The 17,825-nt window shown below is 39.9% G+C and overlaps 1 protein-coding gene across 1 annotated transcript in view; it reads left to right on the top strand.

The window, feature by feature from the left end:
- tmod2 (tropomodulin 2) overlaps positions 1 to 17,061 on the top strand; it is a 29,368-nt gene extending 12,307 nt beyond the window's left edge. The window contains exons 4-10 of the mRNA XM_084711915.1: positions 7,646 to 7,768; positions 9,365 to 9,439; positions 9,523 to 9,653; positions 9,747 to 9,854; positions 9,954 to 10,097; positions 11,649 to 11,793; positions 13,756 to 17,061. Coding sequence (XP_084568041.1) covers positions 7,646 to 7,768; positions 9,365 to 9,439; positions 9,523 to 9,653; positions 9,747 to 9,854; positions 9,954 to 10,097; positions 11,649 to 11,793; positions 13,756 to 13,787 — 758 coding nt within the window. The 3' untranslated portion in view covers positions 13,788 to 17,061. The remainder of the gene's footprint in view (positions 1 to 7,645; positions 7,769 to 9,364; positions 9,440 to 9,522; positions 9,654 to 9,746; positions 9,855 to 9,953; positions 10,098 to 11,648; positions 11,794 to 13,755) is intronic.
- Positions 17,062 to 17,825: the final 764 nt, after the last annotated feature.

The raw sequence follows: 17,825 nt of genomic DNA, 5'->3' as shown, positions 1-17,825 counted from the left end.
GTATGGATGTCATGTACAGGGTTATATATTGTGCCGTGCCTCATCAGAAGCATCAGCAGTGTGGTCCCATCACATGTTAGCGATGTATTTCTCAGGGGATGAAGAATCGAGGTGTGTCTTTGTGTTTGTGTGTGTATCAGCAGAGCAGACACACAGCAGTAATTACCGTCCCGCTGTCTCTGCAGGTATTATTAATGCATGTCTGCTCTTATGCAACGTACAGCAGTGAGGGGGAGGTGTGTGTGTACCAGGGGAGAGGAGGCAGGGAGTGTCAAAGCAGCGGGCTAAGTTAGGATTAACTGTCTTGATTACATTTGTTTATCGATGTTTGTTGATATATTTGTGTTTTTTATCATGTCAGTTTCTTAAGCAGTGGTTCCCGACCTTTTTCAAACCACGGCACCTTTATCGTAGAATAAAAGCCAACAAATGCGCTAAGGATTTAGGAATAAATGTGAAGCTTAAAATAAACGATGAATATGCGAGTATGTTAATGGGACATGTGAGCCTGCTGTTGATGTGGGGAGAGAGAAAGCTCAACCCTGCAGCTTCTTGTCTTGTTTTCATGTCTACCAGAGATGAGAGCATCAGATTACATATCTATAATGATGAGAATGCAAAATACCACACAGTGAATGAGCTATCAGACAATCATGGCTATCTGTCCTCCACAAGCACGAAACCACTACATTAAGCTGTCATCTAAGTATCGTTGAGTCTAATTTTAGTTTGTTGGTTGGCTCAGATTCAGGTGTCTCATGCTGTGTTGGGGGCTATATCAGCATTAGAAGCAGGTAGTTTAGCAGTATTGTTTGCTCAATAAAAGGCTGCAGGTCAGTCGGTGTGCTGTGCCCCAGTTCCTGTTTTTCCATTGAAAGTATCCACATTTCTTGGAGCTCTGTTTACAGTGTAAAATCTTTCTGCCTCTTGCTCTGACGTTCAGTTATTTTGCTGTCTTCTAAGCTCCTGAATAGCTCTTGATGATCTGCAGATGATTTAATTTGGTGAAATGTTAAAAACCCATAATAAATTAACGACGACTTGCATTGACCCACTTTTTGAACTGCTGTTCTAGAGATTAGGAAGCCTTGACTTTACATGCTTAAGACAGAGGCTGACTTCTATGTTTTTCTCAGACAAAACTATGCAAATCGGGGCCTAAAGCCTTATTTGAATGGAAGTGACACAGAATTTTTTCTTTGGCTTTGCTCTTTAATTTAAATCCCAATCAACAAACATCCTGGTGGCTCACTGGTGAAGATGCACACTGTGAGTGCAGCTGTGGTTTGTCTCATGTCGTAACTATAAAATTAAAGGGAAACTATCCCTTTAAAGTCCACCTTCATTCACGTTTTTAACAATATAAAATGCTCTGCAAGAAGTAAGAATTTCTGTTTGATATGTCTTGCATATCGCTCTACACCTTGCTTTCATTAAGTGTTCAAGGATTCAGGAACATGCAGATAGTCCCCGCTAGGATTGGGCGATATGTTAAAATTCAATCGACCATCACCAGTCCATCCATTGGCTATTGGCAATATATTTATCCCCTCCTTCCACCTCCACTGTTCCCTTGAGTTTCGAATTCACTGTGTTACATACACTGCATATGTTCACTACTCCCAATAAACAAAATAAATTCACAGATTGTCAAAAAATTAAATATTCTCATGCCTATTTTCCTTTTCAAACAGAGAAATACACCCGTTCATCTTCTGAATATAAGTTGCTGAACTAAGACGAGCTTAATTGGCTCGTTAACTCCTCATAAAACACACGTCATTCAAATTCAACAGAAAAACATGCAAAACTCACCAAATCTGTCTTTTGTTAGTCTGTCCACTCTTCAAACAATCACCAACTCTGGTTTTGTCTAATTAAATCCATAAGTGTAGAGTCTGACTCTGCAGGCTGTGTTCCTCTCACTCCTCACCCATCTCAGCACACTCATGGTCCGACTGACCCTTTCACTTTGCAGACCCTTACATTAGCAAAATAAAATGACAGGTATCGCCCCAAAAATCGACAAAAAAAACAACTGCAGATGGATTCAGCCCTCTCCTCCCTGTCCTCTCCACACACACCCCAAACCCCTACCTCTAAGTAGCTGCACCTGCCTCTCCTCTGTTTTGCTAGCTAATCATGGTAACTAACTACATCCGGCTTCTCCTGTGGGCTGTGCATCGCCTCTAATGATATGTATTGCGATCCCCTCAATTAACAGAATTGGTTCCTTAGGTTTATAACATCATCTACCCAGCCTGACCGAATCTGTTTTTTTAAAACTGCCCTTGCTCACTGCACTTAAAAAGCAAGAAATGCTCAGACATGGTGTTAACTATTTGTTTCACTCTTGACATGTCTCATAACGTATTAAAACCAGCACATGAACATGTCAACAAGGTTAAGAACATGACTTTCACCGGAGGAGGTCTTTAAGTGCAAAAGCTATAAAAATAATCTTTAATTTTTACAGCTGTTAATATGGTTGTGTGCGATACTCACATGGTTATATAATCAGGCTTTTTAGCAGCTGTGTCTGTAGTATTGGCATTGATGGAGTGAAAAGACAAACGGCATTGAATGTGGGATGCATCATCCTTACAACAGTCTATGAAATCATGGAGTTGTCGACCCAAAGGGGAATAAAATTGTCAGAGGACTCGGCGGATGTTTGTGCAGAAATTATCTGACATGAAGCTGAAATGAACACCCACTGCTGCTCGTCCAGATGGGACTAATGTTGCTGTGAAAACTGAAATAACCTGATCTTCTCGTTTCCAGACATACTTGTGGTAAGCTTAATCACTTTCTAGAAGAGAGAACAGGGAGATGCTTTATGTGACAGCGTGATAGAAAAAAACAGAATCGTCAGTAGAGTAGAAAAATTACTGGGTAGAAATTCCTGTCCAGAGGAATTCCTTTTGTTGGGATCTGGATGCGGCTCTCTCTCTCTCTCTCTGAGAGGAAATATGGAGCTGACATCTTCCCTCTGACCCAACCCTGGCCTGTGAGAAATTATACTCCCTGTGTGGATGCGTGCGTGTGTGTGCATGCATGAGTGTGTATGTGGTGTGCGCCCTATGACAGCATGGAAAACTCAAATCACTGCGGTGGTTCTGTGGAATGTGGCTGATTCTCTTCCCCTTGTTATATTCACCCCCTGCTGTTAGATAATGTGGTCATGAGTGTTTGTGTCTCCTCTCAATAATGCAAGTGATTTCAGAGGAAAACAACCTGCTTAAATACTATGGCAACCATGACAGCCGTTTAAGCACTTAAATGTTTTAAATTGCGGTCGGTCTGTCTTATTACTTTCATTTTTTTATTCTCCATTCCTTCGGTTCATCCTTGATTACCTTTAGGCTAGAAAATGGTTGAAGTTAATTATCTTGGGATGTGTATTATGAGTGTATTTTGAGAGGGGGACATCATTGCTGGCATGGTCAGTGGGGTTCAGCTGAGGTTGAGCTGGCGCAGTCAATTGAGTTATCACGCGTCAGAGCAAAGGAATATTTATTGTTGCACTAATTGGAGCGTTCAAAGCATGCTTCCATTGAAGTCTGATAAACATCATGTTTGTTGAGGTTAAAGTGGAGGGTGGGGCTGTTTCACCAATCAAAAGACACACACACACACACACACACACACAGCATGTCTGTACCACACACCTCCAGCGTTCAGTTTTTCTTATGAGTCGCTTTCATCGTTGAAACATTTGCCATTAAGCGACCATGATGTGTAATAGTGGACCGGTCCTGCAAATAAAGTAGAAATTAGATAACCATCTACTTGACATTTGTATATTTATTACATGAATGAATGAAGTAATGACACAGAAAGCTGAGGTCAAGATGGCATTACGTGCCTGAGCTTCAACCACAAGTGCATTCCCCGTTCGTTTTCTGCCTCCATCATTAGCAGACTGTTTCTTAGGTTTTTTTTCTATTAGACTGCACGAGGCTGTCAGAGGAGCACCGGGTTTCACCGCTACATCTCGTTGGCTTATTCATGACATTTTGGCATAAACTTCAATGAGAGTATGTTTTTCATTTTCCCTTCATGATTTCATTGTGAACTCAGTAACAGCCTCTGGTAGCCAGCTAGAGACAGGTCCAGCAACGTATCATGGCAAAAAAAAAAGTTGAGAAAAACAAAAAAGAATGCCCATTTTTAATACTCCTTTTCCATTTGTTGTCATGTATGAAAAGACCCAAAATTAAATATTTAAAGAGCGTTTGTATAGGAATGATTCTGTCCCAAGCTTGGATTTTTTCACCTTAGCAAATCAGTTGCTGTGATCTGGCAATGCTGTGAACAAACCGAACAAGGGTTAGCCAAACTTATTTTGAAGAGTAAATGAAAGCCAGCAGTTTATTGTAAACATCAATGACAGTTTACAGACTTACTTGCTGTAATTGTACGTAAACAGCTTTCCTGTACAGTCAGGTATTAGTATCATTTTGGCTGCGCTCAGATTTCTATTTCACCTCCAAATATTGTGGTTCACTTAATCTTGCTGATCCAGAGTCGTCTGTCTTTGTTAAAGCGATGTCACTGCATTCCCAGACCTCAGCAGTCAGTTTATTATGGAGTTATTGTAACCCATTATCCTTAAAGGAGTAGTTTGGATTTTTTGAAGTGGGGTTGTATGAGATGCTTATAAATAGTACAATATATGTTGGTGGAGAAGCAGCAGAAAGCTAAGCAATGTACTGCTGTGCGCTGTCAGTAACCAAACATATTTTAGCCATGTAAAAAAAGTCCCACTTAAGACAATCCGTATCACTTTAAGTGTACGCTATATTAAGAATATTTTAACTGCTTTACCTTGCTGTGAGCAGCCTTATCTTAACAGACTTCTTTGGCAAATTACTGTTTTTGTCAAAGGAGTCTGGTTGCTTTGGAGAAAATGCTATTTGGCTTGTGTAACAGTGATTCCCTGTGGGAAAAGGCTATTTGAATGTGAGGTAATAAGATGAAAATATTCTAAATATAGCATACAATTAAACTTGAATTTCTTTTAGGTGGACTTTTTATTAGGTGGCCAAAATACATTTTGTTGCTGACCCTGTCTATAGCAGTCCATTGCTTAGCTACCTACACTGGTACTCCTGCTGCATCTCCAAACTAATGTGCCAAAAGTTAATGTAGTTAATACACTAATTATGGATAAGTACCTCATACAACCCCACTTAAGAAATCCAAACTATCTCTTTAAAGTTCCATACTGCGTCAAAAGCAAAACAAAAGAACTTAACAGGACTGCCATCACCATCCTCAACACCAGGATGATGTTTTATGTGTCAGACTTTTAGCATGAGACGAGTGGTGGTGATGAATGACTTGTAACATTTTAAAATACACTTAAGGCATTGCTTGCATGAATGACAAAATCTGCGGCCTTGACTGGAAAAATGAGCCAATTTTACATCAGCGTGATGGAAGTCGAATTATCAAAAGGGCTCAGACTTCTCCTTGGATCACGTGTGTCAAGTCAAAGCAATTCAAACCAGCATTTTCTGCATCTGAAACTCCTGTTACAGGCAGAGACACCACATTAGTCGTGTGCATATTTTCCCTCTGCATTTGTACTGTGTTGTACCTCAATGTCATTTCATTTAGTTCATGATATATGTTGCTATGGGATCACACAGATGAAGGACTTTGGCCCTGTTTTGTTTTGTTTTGTTTTTTTTCTCCTTCCGTGGGGCTAAATGTCGCTCCAGAGGGACTGGCACAGGATGCTGCCTTATGACTGTATTTACTGTTTACTGGCTTTCAGGAAGTGCCAGAGTCCCCCCACTAGGGACCAGTTTGGACAATTTGACTGGCTTGACTGACTAAAGAGGGAAAGGGGGAGGGCCTGTTCTTGGGGTGTTTTTGTTTAAGGAGACGAGCGAATGGCACCCACTGGATGGTCTCCCCGTCCAGTGCAAGTGTTTGTTGCCCCAGCAGTGCAGTTTAGATTAGACTCCAGTCATTGTTCCATGACTTCCTTCGCTCTTTCCGTTGCTTCCCTCAGACAGGTTACCATGGCAATGCCATAGCTGTCAGACAGTCACGGGTGGACTGAGATCAGCCAGTCTGACCCACTGATGTTTGGGGAATGTTGTGTAAAACTGCAGGAAACCCAGGCTTATTTAAACAGCACATTTCTGTTGATCAGATTTCACCTCTTTGCCAGAAACTTTATCATAAGATAGGAATTTCAGTTAACTTTTAATGTTAACAACATACAATGAAGTCACTGTAATTAGGATTGTCTAAGAGAAACAAATACAGTAAATGTTTACAGGTGAAAATAAGTATCTACAACTTGAACTGTGCTGAAACTCTTCATGTCAGAGGAAAAAATCAAATATGTAATAGATTTAAGTAAACAAGCCAAGTTACACTGTGTGTTACTAACTTAAAAATTGGAAATACTCAATTTATATGATTTAACATTTCATTATGGAGTAAATATTGATTGTGCCATGTAATAGCAATAGAAAAATGACACCATCTGCTTTTAGATTGTTTTCTTAATATGCCTGCTTTCATTATGCAAATCTGTCTGCCGCCAGGCAAGATTTTTCCCAGGAAAATTATATCTTCATTAAAGACTACATTAATGAACAAATCCATGCTTTGTCTTTGAATGTTTTCTCCTGTCATTACCCACCACCCCAGTGTCAACGCCTGCAGTAACTACTTGTTTGTGCTAACATTACTCAAACGATGTTATTACTGTTGACATAATTACAAAAACTTTCAACATACCTCTTCGGTGAACATGCTTCTTTCTTCTCTTTTATTTCCGTAGTCATGCTGGTCATTTCTCCATGGGGCTAGGCTCTGAGGAAATGATCTGTTGCTGTGTACAGGTGTCTTTGGGACAGCAGCACAAACAATAATACCACTTGGAAATTAGGCCTGTCCTGAATAGCTGAAGCTGCTGTCTTTCCTTGTTAGAGAGGCGGTGGTCCGAGAGACCACATAGGCAGGGAAGATCGAGTCAAGAGGTGCAGTGTGTAGAGCTTGTGTTAAAGCTGCAGCAGAAGCCCCAGGTGTTTCTCGGTCTGCTGAGATGCTCGGTACTAATTTTGCTGTTGGAATAAATGAAGTTTCAAAGCACTCAGTACAGCCCTGTTTCCACTTAAACTGAGTAAAAGAGAGTGATGACCATTTCAAGGTCCTGCTGTGAAGTGTGCTGTCTCATGTCAAAGAAAACAAAGTAAAATGTGTTGTGACTTGAGATACAAGCCCTGAATAGCATTGGTGTTAATTCCAAACTTATGTGTGAATATTAATTATACAGACAGCTTTATCTGGGAATGTGTCCATTTGCTTGTAGGCACTTTCACTCACTCACGCTCAGACAGAACTTGGCAGTCATGCAGTCTTCTTATGACTGAGGCACAAGGATAGAGGATAGAGATGGCTGTGAGAGAATAAAAAGTCACAATACAACGACTAACAGTTGGACTTTTTTTGTTTTTACAGAAATGGTAGATTATGTAACATCTCATAAAACCTTCACCCGGCTTGCGTGTACCTGTTTCTTCTGTGTTGATGTTGAAGTAGTGCCTGCACATTTTAATGAGGGCTGAATCATCTCCTTCTCTCGTCTCCTCACTGTCTTTTCCTTCTGCCTCCACAGGTAAAGTATTTGTTCCTAAGCAGAAACCAATAGAAACGCGCCAGGAGGAAGTCACAACCCTCGATCCAGAGTTAGAGGAAGCCCTGTCTAGCGCCACAGACACAGAACTCTGTGATCTAGCAGGTAAGAACTAGAGATGTACCAAGACCATTTTTCTCCTCAATACCACAGCCTTGGGTATCAACCAATACCAGTGCATCCTTATATGGTTATATATAAGGTATATAGGTTATATATATAGGTTATATATATAACCAAGTAACCAAGTATTTACCCTTTGTAAAACATGACTAAATACAGAGAATGAATGCCAAAGAACATGACTTTACCATTGTGAAGAAAAAATAGCATAGCAGGGTCCTGTTTCAGGGTAATACATTACGTGGTATCAGATCAATCCAGAGATTTGCTTACTCGTCAATACCAACTCCAGCATTCTAGGCAGTATTGGAGGAATTTTTCTGTCGCTGGCAATGGGACAACCCTAGTAAGAATGAAAAAATACCTTCGTGGAAACTGAAAGGCCTTAAAAACTTAACTCTTTATGAGGATTTCTTTGTGTGTTGTACATGAAAATAAAATAAATAAAAAAGGTTTGGGTTAGATTAATTTAAAAATGTGCTTGGCTCTGACTTATGGTTAATGTAGTAATAATAATAATAATACACTATATTATAATACTATACTGTTCTATACTGTATTTTGTTGCTCAACTTTGTTAAATACTTGATTCTGATTGGTCATTGATTGGCAGTCTAAGGTGGGATATTTCTGTATAGCGGACCGAATGCTAGGAAGAACAGACTGTTGCTATGGACACACTTCTGATCACAGACTCTGGAAGAGCTATGGCATCATTTTGAAATCCATAAAATCATTTTAGAATTAATATTTTGCATCAAATTATTGATGGTCTGACTTAATGTCAGACTACATGGACAGACTGTGTAATCTGATTAGTTAGACGTCATAAGTAGCCAATAAACACTGAAGGCTGTGCTGCGTACAGGCAAAAAAAAAAAACAGAGCTGTGCTGGTGAGTGAGCAGAGCTGTGTGAGAGGGGAAGGCAGCGGTGTCACCGAAGTTGCAGTAAACATAACAATTTCATCATCTATTTCTATGATGAAAAGCGTGCCCAGTCTTTTTCACTCGATGGAGGCGACACTGACAGCTTTTAAATCAGTCTCGCTTCCTTTTTCTTAAGAATCCGTGCCCACGCAGTGCTTGAGAGTAAAACGCACTGGTCATCTGTCTTGTTTTGTCAATGCAACTCTAAATGAAGATTTTGTGAATTTTACTTTAAAAAGAAACAGCGGCAGTAAAACAGTATTTTGCACTATGATGGTTGAATTAATGTGGTTCACATGCAGGCCAAACTGTGGGGGGTGATCCATACGGGTCAGGGGTCATCTGTGTTCCGTTAGACCACTGGTGTTGCACACACAGTGTTAGGGTTGTGAGAAACTGAGCCCAGTCTCTGCTGGGACAGTAAAACACAAGCTCCTTTCAGTCTGACTGCCTTTCACAAGGCTCCGTCCTTTACTGTGCGTGATGATGGGGGGAATGAAAGGCCTCACTGAGCAAAATAACACCACTTGTCTGCTATGACCACCAGATTTGGTTACTGTTATTCACTTACTGGTGCATTTTTGAACCCTGGAGAACACGTACGTACACACATATTCAGCTGCTGAATCTGTGGTTTCTTGTGTTTGCAGCGATCCTGGGTGTTCACACGCTGGTCACCAGTACTCAGACATATGATGGAACTGGAACTAAAGAGGGTTACAACAGTAAGTATGATCATAAATTGAATGTGTTAATTCAGAAGTCCCAAAAGGATCAACATCTTGATGTCTGCCTGTGTCTTTTCCAGATGTGATCAAAGGGGAGAAGATGAACCCGGTGTTTGATGAGCCTCCCAATCCCACCAACGTAGAAGAAACTCTGCAGAGGATAAAAAGCAACGACAGCACCTTAACAGAGGTCAACCTCAACAACATTAAGGTACACAGAAACACAAGCTTTCAGTGTGCGTATATACTGCATGCCTGTGTCTGTCTCTGGACCAATGGCAGTGTGTCTTTATTGGTTTTTCAGAACATTGCAATTCCCACGCTGAAGGACTTCGCCAAAGCCATGGAGAAGAACACACACGTCAAGAAGTTCAGCCTGGCAGCAACACGGAGTAACGACCCCATCGCTACGGTGAGACAGAGTGACTTGTGGCTTTTTTAATAGCTTTGTTCACGCCGTACAACTTCATGTTTTTACATCTTTGCTTTATTTCCTCATTCTTCCTGCCAGGCGTTCAGTGACATGCTGCGGGAGAACAAGACGTTGCAAAGTTTGAACTTGGAATCCAACTTCATCACCGGGGTGGGCGTGAAGGCTTTGGTTGAGGCGTTGCGAGACAACGACACACTCACAGAGATCAAGATAGACAACCAGGTACCAGATGCTTTATGACACACACATGCATACACACACACACACAACAGGATCTAATATGATCAGAGGCTTCATATGCAGTGTTTCCACTGCACATTTTGCACTTTTGGTGTTAATTTTGTCATGAATATTTAAATTAGTTTTAGTCTTCGTCGCTAACTGAAATTTGTAGTTAGTTAAAGTCACATTTGAGCCTCGCTTTTATTTGGTTTTAGCCAAGATTTAGTCAGTGGAACTCAATTTTAATTTTATTATGTTTTAGTAATTTTTCATGATGCTGTAGGTTTTTGTTGGACCATATTTCTCCTGGCCACAAAATTTCTAATGAAAAGTAAGCATACCTAGAGGATGTGTTATTGATACATTCTTTCATATCATATAAAACTGAATGCATCAGTCATTATTGATAATTGCATATATACACATATACATATATATTGAAGACTATTAATATATCACTGAGGTCTTCTGCTAAATTTGGTGTGATATTTCACTCATTCACTCTGTTTTAATAAATCAGCAGTAAAAATGCGTTAACTGTGTCATTAAGGCAGGCAAGCATTATCTGGGAACATTTATTCACTTCATATGGAGTTAAAATTAATACCAACTTATGTTAAATGAATGAATGACTTAACATCTGTTTATGAATCATAAGAAATTTTTTCTTTATTCATCAGGGCAAAATGAACAGAGATTTTATTGTCAATATATTTTTCATTTGTGTCATCGTCACAATTTAGTCATGACATAAAAGGACAACAATGAATATATATATTTTTTTTTTGTAGACTTGATTCTTAGCTGAACGTCATAGCAGCAACAGGTGAAACTCAGTGTTGTGGTTTTGTGGGCTGCCATTTTTAAAAATCAGTGTTGAGTGAATAAAAAAAAATTGTGGTACAATTTTTAGAATTTGTGGTTGTTGTGCAGGATGTCTGTTCTGAGAAATTCATGATTCTAGTGTTGATTTTCTTTGACCAGTCGGTAGTCCACAGTGTTTTCACTCCACCATTTAGCATCACCTCAGTGAACCTCGACCAAAGTGATACCAACAAAGTACCAGGAACTATTCTCAGCTTTTAACAGAAGAAAACCAAAAACAGCAAGTTGAGTCAAGTGGTACCATGCAGTGGAAACGTCTTTAGTTTCTAAATTAAAGATTATAATATAAAGTATATATTTTTTGTAATTCTCCTTTTTAGGTTTTTTTTCTATTGCTGTCATCATTCAGTGTCACTGTAGGTGATTACAGGCAACAAATGAATGAGGAAGTCTTTGTGTTCTTTCAAATAAAGTGGTTTCACGCAGCCTAAAGTAGTAGACGGTGTTTGCAGCGTGCAGTTGAAGAAAAAGCCAACCAACACAAACCACCTCCTGAATAAGATATAAAACACCAGTTGAGTTTCCAGTAGTGGAAAAGAAGTGGAACCTTATATCTTGTGGTCCAAGTCTGAGTCTTGTTGTCTTTTCTGCTATAAACCAAAGTGAAGCCGTGACTCTGATGCTCAGATCTTGACCTCTGTATGTTTATGCGTGTGTGCGTTTCAGAGGCAGCAGCTGGGTACAACCATAGAGATGGAGATCGCTAAAATGTTGGAGGAGAACAACAGCATAGTGAAGTTCGGCTACCACTTCACCCAGCAAGGACCTCGCTCCAGAGCTGCTGCAGCTATCACCAAGAACAATGACCTGGGTATGACACACACACACACTCATACATACAACAATTTACAATGTGTTAAGTGTAGTTTGGATTATTTGATGTGTGATTCTATGAGGTACTTGATGGTGTATTACCTGCAGTAGACGCCAGTCGCCACGCGCCCAGTTTAGAAAAGCGGAGAGAAGCACCAGCATGGAAGCTAAGCCAAGTACTGCTGTGGACAGGAAGGGTCAGCAGTAAAATGTAATTTAGCTACTTAAAATAGTGCACCCCTCCAAAAAAAAGTGTACATTATATTTAGAATAATTTCACCACTTTACTTTGCTGCCAGACAGCCCTTTTGTGGTGGGAAAGCCCTGTTACAAAAGCCAAATATCACTCTCTCCAAACCAACCAGTCTCCACAGGCATAATCAGTAATTTCACCTTGCAGAACGCAGGAGTTGCTGGTCTACCGCTGCCTCAATCTGTCACTTGTTTGTGTCATCGTGTGACTTTGGTACAAACTGCTGTGCTGTATGGCGGCAGGATAATGCGGTGAAAATATTCTAACTCTATAGCTCATACCTAAACTTATAGTGATTTATGTGGCTAAAAGTTCGTTGCTTAGCTTCCTTTCTGATACTTCTTTGCTTTTCTAAGCGGGGGTGTTCCAGCTGGTGTCTACTGTAGGTAATACACTGACTATTGTTAAGTACCTCATAGAACCTCACATCAAATAATACAAACTATCCCTTTAAAACTTCCAAAAGCTGGGTGAGTTGTTACTCATCACATTACCTTCCACCTGGTACCTCTCTCTTTAGGAGAGTGAATCATGAAAGTTCCACGTTTATTGTTTTTTTCCATGTCAGTCCACAGTGACGACCTCTCCTCTGTTTTCGCTCCTCGTCCTGTCAGAGTCGCGGTAGCACAGGTGTGATGCATGGGTGTGACTATGAGTGTGTGTCAGTGCATCAGCGTGTTTGAATGGAGCCCTCACTGCATTAACAGAATGGGGATTGGCACTGTGATCAAACAGCCTTGAGAGTGACGACATCTCACTTCTTGTTTTCTGTTCTCGCTGACACATGCTGTTGAAACGGGTTTAAACTTTGACCACAGAGCTCATGATGACTCACTTTGTGATAAACTAACAGGCCTGTGGAGGTTGAAGGCTGGATAACATGTATGCATTTGTTCATTCTTGTGTTCTTTGCACTGTCAATTAATTGCGTTTGGGGTAAAAATTAAAGGCATAGTTCAGATTATTTGTATGAGGTACTTATTGATCATGTATTACCTACAGTAGATGGTGGTTGGCGTGCTCCCAGTTTGAGGAAGCAGGACGAGTAACTGGTGCAGAAAGCTAAACAATGTACTACTGAGGACAGGAATAGCAGCAAATACATAGCATAATTTAGCGACTGAGCCAGCTAAAAAAATAATAATATAAGTTTAAGTGTACATGATATTTTGAAAATTTTCGCCACCATTGTATAAGCCAAATATAGCCGTCTACAAACCAACCAAACTCCATAGGAAAAATAAGTAATTTTACCTCACAGAATGCAGGTTCTGCTGGTTTACTGCTGCATCGACCTGTTAGTTTGTTTGTGTAATTGTGTGACCTTGGGGAACCCAAACTGACCTTTTAAAACACGAAAATCACACAATAACACAAGATAACTAAACAATGGAGGCAGCAGCAGATGTGTTCTGTGAGGTAAAATTAATGATTATACCAATGGAGTTTGGTTGTTTTAGAAAGAGCAGTTATTTGGCTTATATAACGGCAGTTTCCTGTTGACTTTATTTTAAGGTGGCTAAAATACATTTTGCTACCAACCCTGTCCACAGCAGTACGTTACTTAGAACCTACTCTGGTACTCCTGCTGCTTCTCTAAACAGTGGGTGTGCCAAACGTCATCTACTGACTACCAGTCCCACTTCAAATAATCTCAACTATCCCTTAATGCTTTTGGCTCTTTTTTATTCTGCTTTTCCTCTCTAGTCCGCAGGAGGCGAGTGGAAGGGGACCAGTAGGGACGGAGCCCGACGCGTCTCCCAGCCAATCCTGTTGTTTCATCTCACCGCGTGGAATAATTTCAGCCAATGCCCTGGTCTCATCTCACTGTGTGGAAACTGTAGTCTTGTGCCAAACTGTGGGGCAAGGCGCGCTCAACCAGAACATACATCTGAGAAGAAGGGAAATAACTGGAATTGCCCTCTCCCGTACACATGTTCATACTTATGTTTATTATTATGTTGTTATTATGTTGAACGTGTAAATCTGATTAGTTTTTAGTCATTTCATTTCAGCTGCTCCTTTTTTTTTGAGCCTTTATATGATCTGTCCAGACTTTTTACTTGCTTTTTTTCCTTTTATACTATGCTATAATCATGTGAAACAAACATGAACATTACCAAGTAACAGGAACAAAAATAACACCTTTGTAAAAACAATAACTAACATTGAGATATGGCTGATAGTTTGCTGTTGAGACCTAAGTTTCCAGTGGAATTCCTGTACTGAACCAGCAGAAAATTGGGATAGCATTCAGATTGGTTGTAACCTAGCCATGACTACTAACCTGCAAACCTTGTCTGACTTTAGTAACCAGCTAACTGTTGGTTCTGATGTTGCTGATCAGATCACTGTTGTACATTCCATCTGCATGTTGGTTTGCAGGTGTTGTTTATTGGTGTTGCCTTGTAAAAGCCAGCGTGACTGTCTGTCTGGCTGGTGTGTGTAACAGTTAAGTGTGTGCTGACCTCATGCTGTAGTCAGCCAAAGAACAGATGCTGGCTCACGCCCTTATATAAGTGTAATACTGTAAGTATGAATGCATATTGTTTTATATTACGTCACTGTTTTATTCTAACTAAAGGTCTTTGTTTCATACGGTTCAAATTCTGATGTTCTGATCATGTATATCCCTTAGCGTGAAATGATAACTAGGTTTCAAGTAATAGTTGGATTGTACTGTAAAAGGAACAGGATATTAAAGGAATAGTTTGGATTTTTTGAAGTGGGGTTGTATGAAATAATTGTCCATGTGGGTACTGGTGAAAGAAGTCACCTAAAAAAAGTCCACCAAAAAAGAAAATCAAAATCATGTTAAGTGTACGCTATATTTAGAATATTTTCACTACTTTACTGAAGGGAAACTACCGTTATATAAGCTAAATATCACTTTCTCCAAAGCAACCAAACTCCATTGGCAAAAAAAGTAATTTTACCTCACAGAACAGAAGAGTTTTTTATCTACTGCTGCCTCAGTCACTTTGTTTGTGTCATTTTGTGACTTTGGACAGTACGGATTCACTGAAGTCGCACAACCATAAAACCAATCAAGACAGTGGTAGACCAGCATCTTCAGTGCTCTGTGAGGCAAAGTCACTGATTTTGCCAAAGGAGGCTGGTGGCTGATGTCATGGCTTCAGTTTCTGGTTGCCGTATTTTAGCCGCATAAAAAAGGCCCTTCTAAAAAATAATCACCACACCACTTTACTGTCCTGTCAGACAGCCTTTTCCAACAGGAAGCTGCCCTTATATGAGCCAAGTATCACTCTCTTGCCCAACCGGACTCCTTTGACAAAATCAGTAATTTTTACCTCACAGGTTTATTGCTGTCTCTGTTTGTATGTTTGTGTTACTGTGTGATTTTTTAGTGAATCAGAACTAACCCTTTAAAACACCAGAGTCACATAATGACACAAACAAAATAGCCAACTTAGGCAGCAGTAGTCCAGTTTTTTTTAAATGGAGTCTCCATTTATTCCATTTATACAGTGGCAGTTTTATGATGGAAAAGGCTGCCTGACGGCAAGGTTACACGGTGCCTTTTCTGAAAGGAACCTGCTGTTATAAATGCTGAGTATTGCTTTTTCCACAACCATCAGACTCATTCGGCACTCCTTTTTACCACGCTGCACACAGGAGTTGCTGGAGTGCAGCTGCTTTGATCGGTTAGTTTGTTTTCCAATATTGTGCAGCTTTAGTGTTTTAAAAGGTTAGTTTGCATCAATCAAAATCATACAGTAATGCAAACAACCAATCAACTAACCAATCGAGGTAGCAGTACACCAGCAGCTCTTGTGTTCTGCAAGGTAAAATGAGTGTTTTTGTCAAAGGAGTCTGGTGGTTTTAGAGAGAGCGATATAAAGGCTTCAGAATGTAGGTTACTACCTCATACAACCCAATTTTAAAAACTCAGAGCTATCCCTTTAACTCCAATCTAGACTGAAGAGGCTTTGATCTGCTCATGTCTGCTCGACACACTGAGTTTCTCTGATGTTTAACCATGCCAAAGACTAACACATGCAGAGCTTAAAGTCTCAACGTTGACGTTTGTGGTCGTTGGGTTGTAGGTTGACAACAATATTCAGAAATTTGTTAGATCGTTTATTTTTCATTCTGTGGGCCGTTTAGAGCAAATTATTCAGCAAGTCATTCCGCGAGATGCGAGGAAGAGTTGGCAAACGAGTCTGTGTGAAACTTCTCAGGTTGCGACTACTTGTGAAATCTTGTGAACTGCATCTCCCAGATAGAAAGTCTTGTGTAGATCGTAAATTTTACTTTTCTTCACTCCCGCTTCACACGAACACCTTCACTTGGCTCTGAGCGGTAGCATGTCATTCATTATGTAACAGGTGACAACATGCTGTGTGTGTGTGTGTGTGCCTCAAACTGAACCTCTGTAGGTACACTAAACCTGCTCAAGATGGGTGTTAACAGGACTAATTCAGGAGTTACTTGAAACTTGTATATACTGTTAATGTGTAATAGGAACAATATACTGGCATGAAGTCTTCACGTGTGAACATCATGTTTCTGTCATCCAAAAACGCTCTTTCATCATAACAGCCTCACATTCCTTGGAAGAGCCATACGGCTGAGTTCAGTACTTTGGGGTTTTATATATCTGTGTACTTTTGCCATGATCATATCTACTTGTGTTTCTTCTCGGACCTTTTTTTTTGTTTTTACATTCCTGTGCTTTGCTGGTGGACAGTCAGCTTAAAGTGGAAAATTGCTTCTTTGCTTGGGCTTGTTAAGAATATTCTGTGGCTCATAATACTGTATGTTTATTAACTGTAAAATGCCATCTCAAATTCAAAGTGCACCCACATACACTTTTATTTGTGTACCACGTAAATCTGCACAAGTCATTGCTGAGATTTTTTTTTTTTTTTACCTTAAATCAAAACCCAGGTGTATACTCAACATAAGGAATATGTACTATTATAAAACCACAAAACTGGTAAAACGCACTGCTGAATATAAAACATCCTCATCAATAAATGTTTTTACATACATATACACCCTGTCTGTGTGCTGCATTTTGTCTTTTTTTTTAAGTTAATCCTAAGTGATTAATGTCAGATTATTGACCCAGTTTCCTCTCCTTGGTTGTCATGGAGATGCTCGGTTATTGACAAAGGAGCAAACTCCTCTTCACCAAATGTGACAGAAGGCTCTGCAGAATTTTAAATAAATGGACATTTTTCAAACGAAGGTTGATAATAAAACTTAAAACATAACTATATGCTAGATGTTCTGTGCGTATTCATAATTCTGACATTTTGGTGCGGCCTTTACTATGAAAATTGCTTTGCACAGAGGTACGCTGTGGTTATCATTCAGTTTGATTTACTAAGACAGCAACTTATTACTAAACTTGAACCCACAGTCTGTTAGCTAACCCCCCCAGTGGGTGTGGTTTTCAGAGCATGAGACATTGCACTCTGACTCTGTTGGAGTAATTTGACCTGATTCTAGTGCTGTAGGAAAAGTCACAAGGCACTCTTCATCTTGGAAGTTCATATTTTTTTTTCCTCACAGTATTAAACCCCTTCCCCTGGTTTTATTTTTTTTTACCTAATATTGCCCTAATACCCCCCCAAAACCCTGCTTTTTCTCTTTTTTTTTTTCTTGTAAATTTATTACTTTAACCTTGGAAGTTCTGATTTTTCCCTTAGAATATTACATTACCCTTAACACGCTGTCATATAACACAGAGAGATGGCACCTCCTCACAACAGAGAAGGAGGAACTGGACGATGTTTGGTACTTTCACT

This window comes from Lutjanus erythropterus, chromosome 1 (genome assembly GCF_056507025.1).
Source record: "Lutjanus erythropterus isolate fLutEry1 chromosome 1, fLutEry1.hap2, whole genome shotgun sequence".
In the NCBI taxonomy this organism is placed as follows: Eukaryota; Metazoa; Chordata; class Actinopteri; order Lutjaniformes; family Lutjanidae; genus Lutjanus; species Lutjanus erythropterus.
Note: the sequence above shows the minus strand (reverse complement) of the source record. Positions and strands in the feature narration are given on the sequence as shown.